This window comes from Macrotis lagotis, chromosome 1, assembly GCF_037893015.1.
Source record: "Macrotis lagotis isolate mMagLag1 chromosome 1, bilby.v1.9.chrom.fasta, whole genome shotgun sequence".
Taxonomy (NCBI): domain Eukaryota; kingdom Metazoa; phylum Chordata; class Mammalia; order Peramelemorphia; family Peramelidae; genus Macrotis; species Macrotis lagotis.
The window spans coordinates 257,002,901-257,021,778 of NC_133658.1; the positions used below are offsets into that span (position 1 = coordinate 257,002,901).

The 18,878-nt window shown below is 35.3% G+C and overlaps 1 protein-coding gene across 7 annotated transcripts in view; it reads right to left on the reverse strand.

The window, feature by feature from the left end:
- Window positions 1–14,302, reverse strand: part of BCAS1 (brain enriched myelin associated protein 1) — a 141,278-nt gene extending 126,976 nt beyond the window's left edge. For 3 of the 7 annotated variants that reach the window (XM_074210279.1, XM_074210283.1, XM_074210281.1), the window contains exons 1-2: window positions 13,929–14,300; window positions 12,591–12,669 (exon numbers count right to left, since the gene is read on the reverse strand). In XM_074210279.1, the coding sequence (XP_074066380.1) occupies window positions 12,591–12,669; window positions 13,929–14,000 (151 nt within the window). In that variant the 5' untranslated portion in view covers window positions 14,001–14,300. Of the gene's footprint in view, window positions 1–12,590; window positions 12,670–13,928 lie in introns of all 7 variants that reach the window. The other 4 variants (XM_074210277.1, XM_074210276.1, XM_074210282.1 and 1 more) reach the window with 2 other exon arrangements.
- Between the last annotated feature and the right edge of the window lie 4,576 nt (window positions 14,303–18,878).

Consider the following 18,878-nt stretch of genomic DNA (forward strand, 5'->3'; position numbering starts at 1 on the left):
CTACCAAATGGTAAGGCGTGAATACAGACCCAGTTATTGATTATATGTTGGTAGTTTGAGTTGAAACTTGTTAAGATTGGAAAGGATCATAGCAAGTTTCCAAGTAATTAATTTCCTTTCCTTTCCTTTCCCTGCCAAACTTAAGATGTTTTATCTAGTAGTGTGTAGGTAGAAAGAGTAGTATAGACTGATGAAATCTTGAATGTTTGTAGATGATTTTTCAAAAAGTGAAATTTCAATATAAACAAAAATTTTCATATTTTCCTAGGGGAAAAAATCAGGTAATTACTTTTAAAAAAATAAATGAGTGAGTATAAAGAAGCCTGAAGGTATTAATTTTAAAACATCTTATCCAGCTGGAGCAGACATATTCTTCTGTTTCTGGAAAATGTCAGTCTGTGTGTTCTGACAGATAAATCATCCTGCTGCTGTCTCTGCCATCCATTAACAGTGAATACCAAGCAAATCTTTTCAACAGGGGACCCAACTGACAAACTGTATTAAGGAGGAATCAAGGGAGAAGAAAAATGAGACCCTTTTACTTCCCTAAATATATATGTGAGAATCTGGGTTTAAAAAAAATATTTGGAAAAATCTAGTAAAGGCCAGGTAGCTGGTAAGGGGGCCAGAAAAATAAATACATGGAAACCTCTCTATAATATTACTTTTCTTCTTCTTCTTCTTCTTCTTCTTCTTCTTCTTCTTCTTCTTCTTCTTCTTCTTCTTCTTCTTCTTTCTTCTTTCTTCTCTTCCTCCTCCTTCTTCTTCTCCTTCTTCTCCTCCTCCTCCTCCCCTCCTCTTCCTCTCTTCTTCCTCCTCCATCTTCTTCATTCTTCTTCTTTCTTTTCTTCTTCCTCCTCTTTCTCCTCCTTCTGCCTTCTTCTTACTTTTTTAAAAATACACCCCATAAATTTATTTAGACTATCATGGCTTTATAGAAAATCAGAGAAAATTATCACAAATACTAAAGGGATCATTTAGTTTAGGGGTTCTTACTCTGCGGTCCATGAACTTGTCTTTTAAAAATATTTTGGTAATCATTTTTCAGTAGTTGTTTTTATTGTAATCCTAAGTATTTACTTTATTCATTTTTAAGAAAATCATTATGGTGAGTCTACAGACTTCACCAGACATGAAAAGGTGAAGAACACTGTCCAACTACCTCATACAATGATGAAAAGGCCGAAGGTGAAAGCACTTTCCCAGAGTCATACTCTGTGGTTGAGAGCTGAATAAAGCAATTTATCCTTGTCCTCAAGGGGCTTAAAGTTTAGTGGTAAGAATAAGGCATAGACAAAGGTAATTCTGATGACCTTTGGCATTTAATCATTATCCTTGTATCAGAAGACGATCAGAGGATTAGGGATGGGGAGAGGAGGATCGACTCAAGAATGGGGACTCATAAGTAGATCAGGACTGTACCCATAGACTTTTTTTCAACTCTCCTGTATTTGCATTTTGATCCAACTCATCAATGAAAGGTATCTCAATATATCAAGCCCCCAGCAGCAGAATTTTGGAAACAAAGGATTATTGAGTTAAATTTGAATCTGGATGCTTACTCTCTTTTTTTTTTGTTTTTTTTGAGGTTTTTGCAAGGCAAATGGGGTTAAGTGGCTTGCCCAAGGCCACACAGCTAGGTAATTATGAAGTGTCTGAGACTGGATTTGAATCCAGGTACTCCTGACTCCAAGGCCGGTGCTTTATCCACTACGCCATCTAGCCGCCCCTGGATGCTTACTCTCTAAGCTCCACTTGGTACCATATAGATGGAATGTCATAGCACACATAGAAAGTGACAACATTTTCTGTGTATTAAGAAGGCTTAAAATCCCTACCCTCGGGTAAATTCTTGATTTCTTAACCCGGAGCTTATTTGAGGAGACTTACATTGGTATGATCAGCCAGAGAACATACCCTAATTGGTAGGACCCAAGTCTAAGCTAAGATTTCTCATCTTGCCATGTGATCAGTTGCATTTCCAAATTTTAAACTAATAACTGGCTTACGTCATGTAAGTTTTATGTATGGCTTGTTTTTGCTTTTTCTGATGTGATTGTTGACTGAGTAAAACGTTCACAATATTTAGAAATGTTTGCTTCTAAAGGGAAGGGAAAAACCTTTTAAGTTGTATTTCTCCAGATCAAGAAGATGACATTCTGGAACCCTAGACTTCATCAAATCCACATCCTCCCTATGCTTAAACTAAGTGATACAGTGTGTAGAGGGTCGACTCAGACTCAGCAAAATCTTCGATCCAATCTTGCTCCAGATACTTACTAAGTTTGTGACTCTGGACAAATCATTTATTTCTTTGAATCTCAGTTTTCTCATTTGTTAAATAGGGATATTGATAGCATTTAACTAAGAATTTTTCTGAGGTTCAAATTAGATAAAACATTCAAACCTTTTGTAAATCAAGGTGCTATATAAATGCTAGTTATTATATTAATAAGAAAGTTTGATTCAATTGGTTGACTGTGAGGTTAAAGTTAATATTGAGAAGATAAAATTCTGTATTTGTACATATATGAGATAAATGTCTGATGGCATAGGTAATAGAGTGAATGTAGCAGGAAAATGAATTATTAAGATAAATTAAAATGATTATCATCCTCATCTCAATTAAAAAACTTTTCTATAATTTTGGAACTCAAATCAAACATCTTTAGAAAAAGAATATAGAAGGAAATGGAAGATATTAATTTAAGCAATCCTCATCTTTGTAAAGCAGGCACATTAGTCTAGAATGCCAATTTGAAGGAAAATGTGTCAGTGGTGTGATTTCGCTGGTGAATCATCACCTACCTGTCTCTGACATCTATTAGCAGCATCTCCCTCCCCAACAAGCAAGCCTTTCAAAGATTGTCTTACATTGACAAATTAAATAAAAAAATGTAGCTTAGGTTAAAGAAAAATTATGTTCTTTAATTTTTCAATGTGCTGTTATTTAAGACAATTTACTCTTTATAGTGGTTTCAAGGAAGAATTTCCAATCTGTCTGCAGCTGCAACATCTGATTACTTGTTGGATTTTGCAACTATTCTTTCCCCCTCCCTGCCTCAAGGTACTCTAGGGGATATATTAATCTTAAAAATTAAATTGAATTTTATTTAATTACATAACATTCTGAAAGATTCTAAAACAGAATTGGAAATCATTGAGTTAAAAATACAAGGGGAAAAATATCAGTTCTGGAAATAGCTATTTTTATCACTAAACTACTTGTCTTGTTTAGTTTTTATCATACTCTATCTATCTATTTATTTTATTTTATTTTTAGTTTTTTTTAGTTTTTGCAAGGCAATGGGGTTAAGTGGCTTGCCCAAGGCCACACAGCTAGGTAATTATTAAGTGTCTGAGGCTGGATTTGAACTCAGGTACTCCTGACTCCAGGGCTGGTGATCTTATCCACTGTGCCACCTAGCCACACCCATACTGTATTTAAACAATAATTAAATATAGAATTATTTTAAAAATCTGTGGCTACAAAAAAATCCAGAAGTGAGATAAAGGTATTTGAAACAAAGTCTGTGTTAGGTTTTAATAATGTAATTCACCTATGCTTGTTGATTAAGGGACTTTATTAAATTCTAGTACACACAAATAATCAATTATAAGAAATGAATAATAAACAGTGCTACAGAAAATCTGATTGGCAAGATAGTTATTGATATTCTATACTAGCAGATTTTAGTGTACATATAAAATTTTTTAAAAAATCTGTGAGGGAGAAAGTAGAAGGATGGATAGTATAGTATTGACTTCAGAGCCAGAGGACCTTGTTGCTGGCTTTGCTACACATTATGTGATTCTGGCTAAATCACTGTTCTTCACTAGTTATTGGTTTCCTCCTATGTCATATGAACAGGTTGAAGTAGATTATGACCACAGACCCTTCCAATTCTAGATCCTATGGGCAATAAACAAAGGTCAATAAATCAGGGAAGGATAAGGGGAAGCAAATAACAACAACAATCATAAAACTAACATCCTCTTAGATAGGTGACTGTGGTCCTAGCTTTTATAGCATAAATGACGTAAAATATTGGAGCAGAGAACCAATGTTGATTCCTCCAAAAATGCAGATGTGGAATTACATCTTGGGATCCTTATATATTCTGCACTAAGTAAATTTGCTTTCCCCTCTACCATGTTCACATCTTTTTTACTTTTCCTTGTGGCTTATTTGGTTAAATTTTATGACAATGAACTCCAATGAAATTTTTTTTTATATTGACATTTTCTTGTGTTAAACACAGAGTGCAACAAGTAATCATAGGCTAGCACTTTGAAAACGTTTTGTTATGCTGAGATTTGCATTGTAATATGGGATTTAGCCTGTAAAAGAGTAACTTTGTATTTGATGTTACTATATTTTATATTATCTGCATTTACTTTTCCTGAGCAAAAGCTTTCAGAATGTATCATTTTAAAGTATATTACTTTTCTTTCAAGACCATGTGGAGTTCCATTGAAGTTGGTAATAGAGTATATTAAGAAGCATGGCACATGTAATATCCATTTAGGAAATCCATTAAAAAATTTTACCAGTTAACTCAGTGGTTAATTTTCATAGGACATTAAGGAGATCTGATATTGAATTCTAGACTAATTTCATATCTTAGTTTCCTATGCCTGGTAGAAATTAATCATCATTTTCTTCAAAGCAAATTTATATGCAAATAAGTAATATGATTCTTTTAAAAATCATTATTTAACATCTTCACTTGCTTAAAATATTCAAAACCACCTGCGGTATCATTACCAAATAGGACTCATTACAGAATTTGAAGCTTTAAAAGATAATGAACAAGGAAAAAAGTTGGGTATAAAAACCTTGTATTTCCAAAGCACTTCTGAGTTTTTTTTGACAGATTGCTTTTAAAAGTGAAAAATTCACTATGACCTTGCTTGACCCTAAACTATTCACTTGGCTATAAGATGTGTTTGTCTTGGACTACTTTCAAAGTGAGTGGAATAGCAAAGGACATATTAACAGGTAGTTTTAAAGCAGATTTTATGACACAAATGCCAAGGATCAGTAGGACTAGAAGTTTCTAGAGGATGAGGTCTCTATCTTATTCCCTTGTTTCTTCCAGAACATAAGAGGGCTTCAAAAGCATTTGCAGTACTTTCTGACACAGGATTTTCTGTAAATATATATAAATATATGCATATATATGCGTTTTATATATATATATATATATGCATTATATATAGTATGAATTTGCTTTAATTAGTCTTTCTTTCCCTTTCCTTGTTGTGTTGTTAGCTATTTCAATGACTGTTGTGAATTCAAATTCTGTTAGTCATGAGTAACTTCCCTGGACCAACCCACTCTGATGTCTAGTGCAAAAAGAAACAACTGGTAGGAGCCAATATGGCTTGTTTCAAGAAATATCATGTCATGTGGGTTAAAATTTTAATTGAATTAAAAATATGAATCTTTTTATTCCCTGAATTATTTTTATCATTCTTTGCCTGTGTGTGTGTGTGTGTGTGTGTGTGTGTGTGTGTGAATTTCAAACAATATATTGATACTCTCTTAAATATCCCAACTCTTACTCTAATTAATTCTTTTGCATTGCCCACAATGAATGTTCAAAATATTTTCTTCTCTTCTCAAGCCTCTCATATTATTCTTTCCCCTCCTTCTCAGTGATGGAATTTACTCCATATCTCATTGAGAAAATGAGCTCTCTCTTCTCTGCCTCTCCTCCTTTACTCCAATTTTTTTTTGTTTTTTTCTTTTAGGTTTTTGCAAGGTAAATGGGGTTAAGTGGCTTGCCCAAGGTAATTATTAAGTGTCTGAGACCAGATTTGAACCCAGGTACTCGTGACTCCAGGGCCGGTGCTTTATCCACTATGCCACCTAGCCGCCCCATTTTACTCCAATATTTTGATGAAGGGGGACAATTTCTTTATTCATACTCTTGGTCCCATCCATTGCCTTCTCATTTGGCAGACTTGTCTCTCAACTATCCTCCTTTTCTCTCTCATTTTCCATCATTTCCTGTCTATCGGCTTCTTTCAGCTGCATATAAACATACCTACATCTCCCCCATGTATTAAACAAACAGAACCTTTCTTTCATGTGGCTATCCTTTTGAGTTATTTTCATATATCTTTCTTCCATTACATAGCCAGATTCTAAGGGGAAAGTTATCTCTACTGATTGCTTTCATTTTTTTTCTCCTTTCATTTGTTTATTAGTCTTTAACAGTATGTCCCCCCTCCCCCATCATTCAACTAAAACTGCTCTTTCAAAATTTATCAATGATTTCTTAATTGATGCATCCATTGGTCTTTTCCTTAAATCTCTTCTTCTTTAAAAGCTATTTGTAGGGGTGGCTAGGTGGCGTAGTGTATAAAGCACCGGCCCTGGAGTCAGGAGTACCTGGGTTCAAATCTGGTCTCAGACACTTGGTAACTACCTAGCTGGGTGGCCTTGGGCAAGCCACTTAACCCCATTTGCCTTGAAAAAAAAAGCTATTTGTAGCATTTAAAATTCACATCCTATTATCTTGTATGGAGGCAACTAGGTGGCTTAATGGCTAGAGCACTAGGCCTGGAGTCAAGAAGACCTAAGTTCAAATTTGACCTTAGACACTTACTGGCTATGTGAACCTGGCCAAATCACTTTATTCTTTCTTTGCCTCAAACCACTGAAGAAGGAAATGGTAAACCTTTCCAGTATCTTTGCAAAGAAAATCCCATGGATAGTATGATACATAATACTATGAAAAATTGGACACAATTGAACTACATAACCTTATCAACTGTGGGGCTACTTCAAGACTGTGTCCTGGACCCTCTTCTCTTTCTCTGTACCTTCTTCCTTCTTTTATTATCCTTTTCATTATCCCTTTCTCCTGAATGCTACTCCCATATTACCAATTGCTTATTAGATTTTTCCATTAATTGTCCCATAGGCATCTCTTACTCAAGGTATCCAAAAACAGAATTAATTTTCTCTATTCTCAAATCTATAGCTTTTAAAAAAAAGTCTCTATTTCTATTGACACTGATATCATTCCAGTTACTCAGCTGTATACTCTCAACTCTTTATTCTCTCACCTCCCTATTATTAAATTTTAATGACTGTATCCACAACATCTATTCCATCTGTCCTCTTCTGTTTACTCATGACTATGACCATAGTTCTTATCCTTATATCCTCTTTTTTTGCACTACTGCAATAGCCTGCTAGTTTTTGTACCTCGAATCTCTCTCTCATTTAATATATTTTCTGCACAGCTGCCAACAAGATTTTCCTAAAATCCAGGTCTGACTCCCTTGATCAAAAAAGCTCTGGTGGTCTCCTATTGCCCCTAGAATAAAAGACAAATTTTTTATTTGGCATTTTAAGCCTTTTATACCCTGACTTTATTCTATTTTTTTAGGTTAACTATATATTACTCCCTTTTAGGCACTCTACATTTCAGCCAAACCAGCCATCTTGTTGCTCTTCATACTAATTTTCTATTTCGCTTCTACATTCTGTTGTCCATGTCTAGAATGATCTCTCTCTCTCTCTTAGAATCCCTGCTGCCTAGAGCTCAGCTCAAGTGCCACATTCTTCACAAGACCTTTCCAGTTCTCCTAGCTGTTGTTCTCTTTCACTTTCCCTTCTCCAAATTACTTTGTACTTAGGTTGTGTGTGTATGCATATATATGCATACACACATATGATTTCCCTGATTAAATGTAAGCTATTTGAGGTCAGGGATTGTTTCAGTTTATCTTTGTATCCCTTAGTGGTCCACAAAGAATAGGCTCTTGGAAGGCTAGGTGGCGTAGTGGATAAAGCACCAGCCTTAGAGTCAGGAGTACCTGGGTTCAAATCTGGTCTCAGACACATAATAATTACCTAGCTGTGTGGCCTTGGGCAAGCCACTTAACCCCATTTGCCTTGCAAAAACCTAAAAAAAAAAAAAGTAAAAAAAAAAAGAATAGGCTCTTGATAAATGCTTGCTGGTTGATTGGTTTATTACCTACCAATTTTGTTTAGGGATATTTTGAGCCTAGAAGCTAATGCATGCTGTAGATAGTTGCCAGACTTGTCAGGAAGGTCTGGGTTAAAATTTGCCTTCTGACATTAAATAGCTGTATGACTATGAAGTTACTTAATGCTGCTGAGTCTTGATTTACTTATCTGTAAAAGGAAGACAAGAACATCTATAGTGCCCATTGTGAAGGGCACATAATTGGATCTTTAAAGGAGGAGGAAAGAAAGAAGGAAGGAAAAGAGGTAAAGATGAGGGAAGGAAGGAAAGAGGAAAGAAAGGAGAGAGGGAGGGAGGGAAGGAAGAAGAGAGGGAAAGAAGGAAGGAGAAAAGCAGGGAGGAAAGGAGGGAGGAAGGAAGGATTTGTTAAGTGTTTACTATGCTAAATATTTTACAAATTTATCTCATTTGACCCTCGAAGCAACCCCATTTTGCAGATGAGGAAACTGAAGTTGACAGAGGTTAAGTGACTTGCCTAGGGTCACACAGTAGTAATTGTCTGGTATTCATTCAACTCAACAAACATTAAGCCCTTTTTATGTTGAGAACTCTTTGCTCTCTTGGCCCTTAATTATTTTTGTCACTTGAGTTCATTCACAAATAAGGAAACAGGAGTCATCTCAGAGGTAGAGAAACAAGTTAGCCATTCACAAAAATCTATAGGGTAAAGCCATGAATCCAGGGCCCATATGATTTAGGTACAAGACAAAATTTTTCTAAAAGGGTGGAAGTTATAAAAAGCTCTAACTTAGAAAATATATGTCTGGGGGTAAGTTAAAATAGAGATAGGATGAAGAGACCAGAATATGGAGAGTGCCAGGGAAGGGAAAGGAAGTGCTAAGGCCTATAACCATAAGGGGAAGTAATCTGGAGACCTGGATCAGGGGAGCTTTTTCCTATTAGGCAGGGTAGGCTTTAGTTGAGGGTAAAGTATTCTGAGTTGACAAAGTTGGAAGCATTTATGAGAAAAGACTCTACCTCAGTCCTAGATCTCCATAAGCCATTTTGAGAGCAGAAATGGTAACTTCTGGCATGCTGGGAGTAGCAGACTACAGCTAGTCATCTCCACAGAAATGAGCCTATAGCCAATAGCCACTAACATGAATAAAGTTAAGCAGGAAGTAGATAAGGAGAGTGAGCCAAATGTTTCAAAACTGGCAGTGAAGATCAGGATTAATTGATAAGAACATTGGGATCTGTGAACCTTTTTGTCTGCTGTGGTGCTCTTCCTTCCCCACCCAATGTTCCCTTCCCAGTGAATCTTCTTCAAATATCTGAGGGCTTGACTTTCTATCAGGAATAAAATAAATGATTTAATCTTTAGCTCTCAGGGAAACCCACTACAAAGGTTCTAGTTGAGATGGAAAAGTAGAGATTTGAAGTGATGGATTCATCATGGAGAGGTGGCTCAAGGTTTTGGATAGTTAGTAAAAAATAGGAAGTCAAGAGGTCTTTTCACTCTGTCGTCCCACACCTGGGCTGAATTAATTCTTTTCTTTCTATGACACTTAAAGTTGCTTCTCAGTCTTTAGTAACTAATTTGGGGGCTTGAAGACTTTTGCTCCTAAACTTAGTCCTAATCTTAAAAACACTACCCCAATAACACATTCCCTCCCTCTATTTAGTCATCTGATGCAGAAAAGTAGAATTGGGACTATACCTGTGATCTCGTCAAGATAGCAAACTACTTAGAGGTGCATTCCTCTGGGAATGCACCTCTACCAAAACAGGTTAATATCTCTCCAGAACCTAAGATTCTTTGAGAACTATCTAGAGCACTGAGCGATTAAATGTGACTTGCCCCAAGGTCATTCAGTCAATATGTATCAGAGATGGAACTTGAACATAGGTCTTCTTGGCTCTGAGATCAGTCTCTATCTACATATTATACTACTTAGGAGGGACCTGAGTAGGTCTTCAGCTTCTTAGATGCCTTAAATTCTATCAGTGAAGCTCAAGCTTTCCCTCTCTCAGGTTCCAAAAATGGAGTCAAAGAAATTGCCATCTGGGAATAGTCACTTGCTAATGGTTCTAGTAGATTATATTATTAAGCACAATTGACAATGCTGGGATAATAATTGAGAAAAGATCCTGATTAAGCTCTAAATAGAATACATAACTAGTTTTGTGCCAGACACCTGACCTTGCAACCAGGAAGACCTGGCATATGCCAGTTGTATGTTCCTCAATATGTCCCTTAACTTTTTGGTATCTCAGAAAACTCTCTGAAAGATTGTTAAATTACAGCAAAGGAGGGAATTTGCATGGGGATGGGGGATTTCCTCAGTGGGATTCTCTACAATAATGAAAACATTTTGCTTTTTTCAGTTATGCTTACTCTTTGTGATGCCTTCTGGGGTTTTCTTGGCAAAGATAATGGAGTGGTTGCTATTTCCTTCTTTAGCTCATTTTACAGAGAGGAAACTGAGGATTAAGTGACTTGCCCAGGGTTACACAGAAAATTTGAACTCAGGAAGATGTCTTCCTGACTCCAGACCTAGCACTCTGTATTCTATGGTGTGATTTAGCAACTCTAATGAAATCATAGCTCTAGTCTTATAAAACTAAATCATTCAACATATGATGTATTTTTGGAATTATCCCTTTTGAGAGTAAGTGCTTGTTCTATCAGAAACACTGGCACATTGTTGGTCAGTCAATCAATCTAAAAGCATAAATAAAACTTCAACTATCTTTCAGGTGAGGATAGTTAGGTGGTACAATGTTTTTAGATTAGACTTGAGTTCAAAACCAGTCCCAGACACTTACTATTTATATGACCCAGAGCAAGTCACTTAACCCGGTTTGCCTCAGTTTCCTCATTTGTAAAATGAGCTGGAGAAGAAAATAGCAAACTATTCAAGTATCTTTGACAGGAAAACCCCAAATGGGGTTTTGGAAGGTTGTACATGACTGAAACAATTAAATAGCAATATATTCCTAAGGGCATACATAAACACACATAAACATATGTATCATTGTGGTGAGGGAAGCATTTTGCAAACTGAAAGTGATGGAGAATTGTGAATGACTATGGATCAAGTATCGATGTTCTAGAATTGAGAGGGTTTTTAGAGGTCATCTGGTCTAGGCCTCTCATTTTATAGAGGAAGTACTGTGGTTCAAAAAAGGGAAATGGCAGCCCAAGATCATGGGGAGTAAGGAGAAGAACTGGGATTTGACCCTAGTTTCTTTTTATTCCAAATCCAGCTTCTTTCCACTTTTCTATGTTGTGTTCATCAAAACTTCTATATTGATATAAAACCAAAGATATTTCAATGTCAGATTTGATAAGAATTTGAGAATTTTCTCTTTTATCTATGATTCTTTAGTCTTACAATGACAGTAGAATGTGTGGAGGCAAGGCTTCCACTGCAGTGAACAATTTCTTTTTTTAGTTTTTTGCAAAGCAATGGGGTTAAATGGCTTGCCCAAGGCCACACAGCTAGGTAATTATTAGGTGTCTGAGGTCAGATTTGAACTCAGGTGCTCCTGACTCCAGGGAGGGTGCTCTATCCACTGTGCAACCTAGTCACCCTCTACACTGAACAATTTGAGAATACATGAATAACTTTATAAATTGAGACAGGGTAGAGTGATGTAAGAATATAAAATTTGTCTTTAAATGACTTGCATTCAAATCCCAGTTCTACAATTGACCAAATTCATTTAACAATAGCTTACTCTTATACAGTGATTTAAGGTCTGCAGAATGCATTTATAAAATGTTATCTCATTTTAAAGATTTTTTTAAATTTAAGGCAATGGGGTCAAGTGACTTGCCCAAGGTCACACAGGTAATTATTAAATGTTTGAGGTCAAATTTGAACTCAGGTCCTCTTGATTCCAGGGTCAGTGCTCTATCCACTGTGCTATCTAGCTGCCCACACCACCTAGCTTCCCATACACTATCTTATTTTAACCTTACATTAACTGTCTCTAGGAGGTAGATGTCATTATTATTCTTATTTTTACAAAAGAGGAAACTGAAGCAGATGGAGGTTAAGTGATTTGCTCAGGGTCATACAACTAGTAGCCATCTGAATTGGGATTTGAATTCAGGTTTTCCTGTCTCTAGATTCAGCACTCCACCAATCTAGTTTTTACAATGAGTTTCAGTTTCTTCGTCTATAAAATGGAGGCAATAATACTTTTACTATCTATACAGAATTATTTTGAGGAAAACAATACGTTTTTCCCAATCCCTCTTAAATTTAGTATCTTCTTTCTGTTGATTATTTCCTTTTTATGCTGTATGTAATTGATTTATTCATCATTTTTGTATGTTGTCTTGATAAGAGTGTGGGTTCCTTTTGTCTTTTTGTTTCCCAGGATAGGTGCTTAATAAATGTTTATTGACTAACTGAATGTAAAAACAAACAAAAAAAACCCAAATCCCAACACTTTAGTTGAGTGGAGCTATTTTATCCACTTAAAATTCCCATAGGAGCAAATGCAATATTTTGGTGCTTTCAAAGTACATGGGTGCATGAACCTATGCAAAAATAGAGACACAAATCCTCTCCCATTTAGTCAGGTAAGATGGGTTAGTTCCCATTTCAGACTTATATGTGTACATACCATCATTCTTCTGTTGAATAATAAGAACTGACTTTATAACAGGCAGCCCATTTTGAACACATTCATATTCAGGAACAATCTGAAAGAGCAAATACTTTTATGTGAATCTACTTTTTTGGAAAAGGAAACTTCTTTTTCTGAATTAGGTTAGAACACATGGTAATCAATGTTACCAATGAACTTTGTCCAAAGCTAAGCTTAATTTAGAGTATGGCTTTCCAGAAACATTTTGCTATACCCAAAGAAATAAACCACAGCAGAATATTTGCAAATTAAAGAATTTAGGAACCTAATATGAGTGTTATATGCAAGTGATTCTTATGGGTACTAGATACTAATTGTAAGACTTTGTATCACAAATTCTATGGGTCTCAATTACTCAGCTGTGAAATGAAAACTTTGAACTTGATAATACTTAAAGTTCCTTGCAGTTGAAAAATTTCTGATCCCATTCTTAGAAGTAGGCAAGGATTAGAGGAATGAAACTGTAAAGTAGGTGAATTATGTCTCCTGTGTCTCTGATCTTTTTCTGTAGAGTTAGCCCTCTCTCCTCAGCATCAGGGACCCAAATTTAGTAGAAAAATGATCTTTTATTGTCTAAATTTATCTTGCTATTTATGAAAGTCATAATTTGTTTCATTTGAAAATATGTTCTTGGAATGAAGTTTGAAAGGTTTTTTCTTTTTGGTATATATGGAGACTTTATTTTTGTCACATATCCACTATGTTTTTTTTTCAAACCAAGGCAAGATTTACTCAAAAGTATTAATTGTTCAGGTAATAGAATACACAGTTATTTTAAGTTTTTTTTTTTTTGGCAAGGCAAATGGGGTTAAGTGGCTTGCCCAAGGCCACACAGTTAGGTAATTATTAAGTGTCTGAGGCCAGATTTGAACTCAGGTACTCCTGACTCCAGGGCTATCCACTATGCCACCCAGCTGCCCTAGTTATTTGAAGTTTTAAAGATTTAAATTTAAATTAAAAAATTTTAAAGAATTTAAAAAATTTAAAGAATTTAAAGTTTTAAAGAAGTTTTAAAGAAGGTTTAAAGAATTTAAAGAATTAAAAAGTAGCATGCTAGGGCTGAAAGGAACATTGGAAATCAGCTAGTCCAGTCTGCTTATTTTACAGATGAGGAGTGATTTGCCCAGCAAGAAGAAAGAATGTACTCGAGTAGACAACAGTTTAAATGAATGATCAAAAAACAGTTTATGCTAAACAGAGGAATTCCATTTGTGATGATTTCATTTGGCTATTTCAGCTTGGGGCCTATCATTTTTTCATCTTATCAGTAAAGCAATATTGTAAGTTATTTGAATAGAAATATTTCCAGTCTACCTGTGAAGGATCTGTTGATGATTCATTCATTTGTTCTTCATTTTTTAATGGAACACTCAATTCATTTCCCATTGTTACTGTGTGAGAGAAAAACACCAGAGGTCTTATTTATTCTTTTCTGAAAACATAATCTTTTAGAAATTTTACACATTAAATTCAACTACTAAGCAGTTCTTACTCATAGAGCACAAGATTTCAGAGTTGGAAGGGACTTAGGGACTTGAGAACATAGACTATAGCATATGAGATCTTGGCAGAACCTTAGTGCACAGAACATACAATGTCAGAACTGGAAGAGTTCTTATAACATAGAAGGTCTGAAAAGGAAACAACCTTAGAAAGCACAAAATCATAAGATTATTTTTTTCTTTAAGACAGTTTTTTTAGGTTTTTGCAAGGCAAATGGAGTTAAGTGGCTTGCCCAAGGTCACACAGTTAGGTAATTATTAAGTGTCTGAGGTTGGATTTGAACTCAGGTACTCCTGACTCCAGGGCTGGTGCTCGATCCACTGTGCCACCTAGCCACCCCCAAGACAGTTTCTTTATTGTGAACTTTTTATGTTTTTAAAGAAATATTTATTTATTTTTCCAACTACTTGAAATAGTAGCTTTCAACAATCATTTTTCTGTAAAATCATTAAATTTAGAACTAGAAGAGGCTGCTGAGCAGAGGTAGACTGGAAAATCTCTTGAGGGAAAAATGTAGATATGACACACCTTTGCATCTGACCTGCATTATTAACATTTTCTTCATACCTTTCTTAAGTTTAAACAATCAACCAAGCAAAGTAAACCTTGATCTTTAATATTTGCTGATTTCTGGGGTGTAAATGACCATACTTAAAATTTCACAATTTATGCATCCCTTGGAGGTGACCTTGAACATAGCCTTCTCTGCTTTCAAGGCTGTCTTTTCTAATTCCATCATTTTACAGAAAAGAAAACTTAGAATGAAAGAAGAGAAGTGACTAGTTAGCCAAGGTCAAATCATATATAGGTACAGAGTTAAAAATATGAACTCAGATCTCTTGGGACTAATCCAATAGAGTTTCCTGCTCCCCTCCCTCAACACCCTCACTATTCCCTGATCAATAGAATCCTCAGTGTATGATCACCCAATTATGTTCAGTTTTTGAATGAATGTGTTCAGTAAAATTTGAGAGAGACAGTTCTAATGTTTGCAACTATACTAATACTTTGTTCAAGAACAAAGTCAAAGGTTATAAATTTAAGGAAACTGAAAAGTAGGGTAGTAGAGAGAAAAGACTAATACATTTGCCACCTAAAGCAAATTTTTCTATATAGTCTATGGCCCCATTGGTTTAAATGATCCAGGTTTTAGAATTTCTTACTGCTAAGCAGGTTTGACAAGAGGTTTTCTGCTCAGGTGGTATCAGAAGAGCTGAAATCAGAACTTTTGATTTATTGTGAAAACAGCTACCAGGTCTCCAAGGACTCAGTATAGACTTCTTATTCTTGCTGCATGATTCTGTTTCCTAGCAACAGAAGTGGCATGCAATCTGAATTTAGGAAAGAAAAAACATTCCAGCCCCATTGCCAAATCACAGTGGGAAACTCAGTATGTAATTGAATTTGGAGAATTGATATCTGTTTTCTAAAAGTACCGTGTAACAAAGTTAATGAGATCAAAGGATTTAGATCAGAAGGGGCTTGAGATATCCTTGGTATAATCTCTTGTTTTATAGATGGAGAAACTGAGGCCCAGAGAGAGAGAGAGGAAGGAACCTATTTTAAAGTTGCTCCAGATTATCATAGGATCATACATCTAGAGCTGGAAGGGGCTTTGGAGATCATTTGGTGCAAGATGAGAAAACTGAGGTCTGGAGAGGTGGTATTTCCTGGTGGTAAGTCAACAAAGCTGAAATCTGAAAGCCAGTATTCTGTCTCCAAGTCCAACATTTCATTTCATGAGGCTATTTATGTTATTCACAGAAAATAGTACACTTCCCCTCACATACCATACTCGTGGTGTATCACATTATCTGTACTTATTTAATTTTCATTCTTGCATTCAAAAGCCAATTGAAACTACATTATTTCTGCATTGCTCATTAAAAGGAAAGTTATACATTTTTAAAGACATAGCACTTTAAGGTTTGCTGAATGATCTACCAATATCATCTCATTTCATCTTCACAATAATCCTGGGAAGTAGGTGCTAATATTATTTCCATTTTACAGGGAAGGAAAGTGAAGTAATTTGTACTTCAACAATATGATAGCTAACACTTACATAGTGCTTACTATGTATCAATCATTGCAATTATTACTTTAGAGTTATTATCTCATTTGATCCTCCCAATAACCTTGGGAGATAGGTGTTCTTTTTTGGTCCCCATTTTGGAGATGAAGAAACTGAGACAAACAGAGTTTAAAGTTACTTGCTCAGGATCACATAGTCTGAAATGGAATTGAACTCAAGTCTTCCTGACTGCAGATCAAGAAAGAAGAAAAGAACAAAGGAAAAAAAAAGAAAAGAAGGAAGAAGCTGGAATCAGTAACTCCAGTTTAAAATTCTGAATACATTTGTTTTGTATTACCCATGAGATTCTGGGCAAACCAAGTCACCCTAATAGCTACTCATTTGCATCTTTGATAGTATCAAAGCTACTCATCTGTAGATTTGATACTATCTTCAGTTTTAAAGCCTATAATCCTACATAAGATTTCATTTTGTTTATAGATCTGAAAGAGCTAACAAGATCTTAATAATTAAAACTCATTTTCCCCAAAACAATTTATTGTTATAATTAAATACTTTTCCATCAGTTATTTCTGTATATAATTAACTCACTGATTCCCTGCCCTGTTCCTACCACCTGAAAGCACCAGTCTCAATTTAACTTCTTTATAATAAAACAATAACAACAGAGGCTGTGGCAGTGTCTTAAATCCATGAGACTTTCTGCCTCACTGATCCTGCTTCTCTGTAGAGAGGAAGGGAATTTCCTGATCTGTCCTCTAGAATCATTATTGTCTTTCTTTGTTTTACTCAGTTTGCTTTCCATTTCATGATCTTTTTATTTACATTATGTCAGTCATTAAGTAAATTGTTCTAGTTATGCTTTGTATGAGTTCATTTTTCTCAATTCATATTTAATATATTTTACTATATCATAATGTTTCATTATAGTCATACATCACAGTTTGTTCAGTCATATCCAACCCCCAGCTGATGGTCCCATTTTGTTAAAAATTAACTAATAAAGCAATCAACAAACATTTATTACATTTGCTATGTACCAAGAACTATGGTTCTAAGAACTAAGGATAAAAAGAAAGACAAATGGATAGAGCACCAGCCCTGGAGTCAGGAGTACCTAAGTTCAAATCTGACCTCAGACACTTAATAATTACCTAGCTGTGTGGCCTTGGGCAAGCCACTTAACCCCATTGCCTTGAAAAAACCTTTTAAAAAAAGGCAAAGACAGTTCCTGCCCTCAGAAATCTCTCATTCTTATTGGGAAAGCAACACAATAATAGTCAATATCTTTTCTTTATTTTTTCCTTTCCTTCCTTCCTTCTTTCCTTCCTTCCTTCCTTCCTTCCTTCCTTCCTTCCTTCCTTCCTTCCTTCCTTCCTTCCTTCCTTCCTTCCTTCCTTCCTTCCTTCCTTCCTTCCTTCCTTCTTCCTTCCCTCTCTTCTTTGGGTATATGCTTAGTATTAAGGCAAGAGGGCCAAAGAATATATATAATCACTTTCGTCCTATGTTTCCAACTGTCTTTTCCAAATGATTGGACCAATTCACTCTTCCACCAGCAGTATGAGTGTTTTTATCTTCCCATAGTCTTCCTGTCAGTAATAGTTTCTGCATTTGTCATCATTTTTTTTTTGATTCATGAAGTATGACATAAAACTTCAGTTTTTAAAATTTGCATTTCTCTTATAATGAGTAATTTAGAACATGTCCTTATATGGTTGTTGAAATTCTCCTTTTGAAAACCATTTATCTCTATTATTAGGCCACTTATCTATTAGGGGATATGATTCACATTTCTATGCTATCTTAGAGTTTACAAAGAACTTCCCTTGTAGCATTTCTTTGAGGCAAATTGTGAAAGTATTACAAATAATAATTAGCTATATTATTCTCATATTACAGAAAAAAATGAGGTTCAGTGAAATTACAGGATAATTGTATAATTTGGAGCTGGAAGAGAGCAAGTTCAGTTGTGGAAGTGAAATGACCTTATTAGAATCAACTCTGTGCCTCAGTTTCTTCATCTGTACATTGAAGATATCTGACTAAATAATCTCTAAGAATTTTTCTGGCTCTAAGTTCAGGTCTTTTGACTCTAATTCCAGACTTCAATTCGCTATGCTACTCCATATAATCCATGTTTATAGATTCTCCCAGAATCTGAGGACTTTAAAGAATATTTTGTAGAATACATTCTTGTCACTTACTGAGTTTGGGAAAGGTTTGAAATCTGTTAAGTATGGCTGCAATTTTTCCATTGCATACATGTTAAATAGTTAGTTGTAGTTTCTCTTCAGGCTTATCTAGTCTCCTAGCAGTCTACATATTGTGTATCTATCACAAATGGCTTCTACACAACCTAGAGGGAAAGTGTGGTTCTGGGGGAAAAATACTAAGCCACAAATCTTATGCAATTGCAAGCTGGGCCCAAATGATATCACTTTGAGTTAACAGTTATGATTCACATGTGAAATAGTTTTCCTCTCTTTTGGAAAGGAAAAAAAAATTGTAGATTTAGGTTGAAGGAAAAGTAAAAGGTCACTGCCACCTATAGACAAATTTTAGTATTAGCAGAAATGATTCCATTAGCTCTGAAATGGTTTATGGGAATGTAACTGGGGAACTAGACTTTGCAGGAACTAGAGAAGGTTTGTTAGATTTCCAATACTGTCTTGATCTTTAAAACTCTTTGTGGAAAAGGAGATAGGAAGATGGGATAGAATACCCAA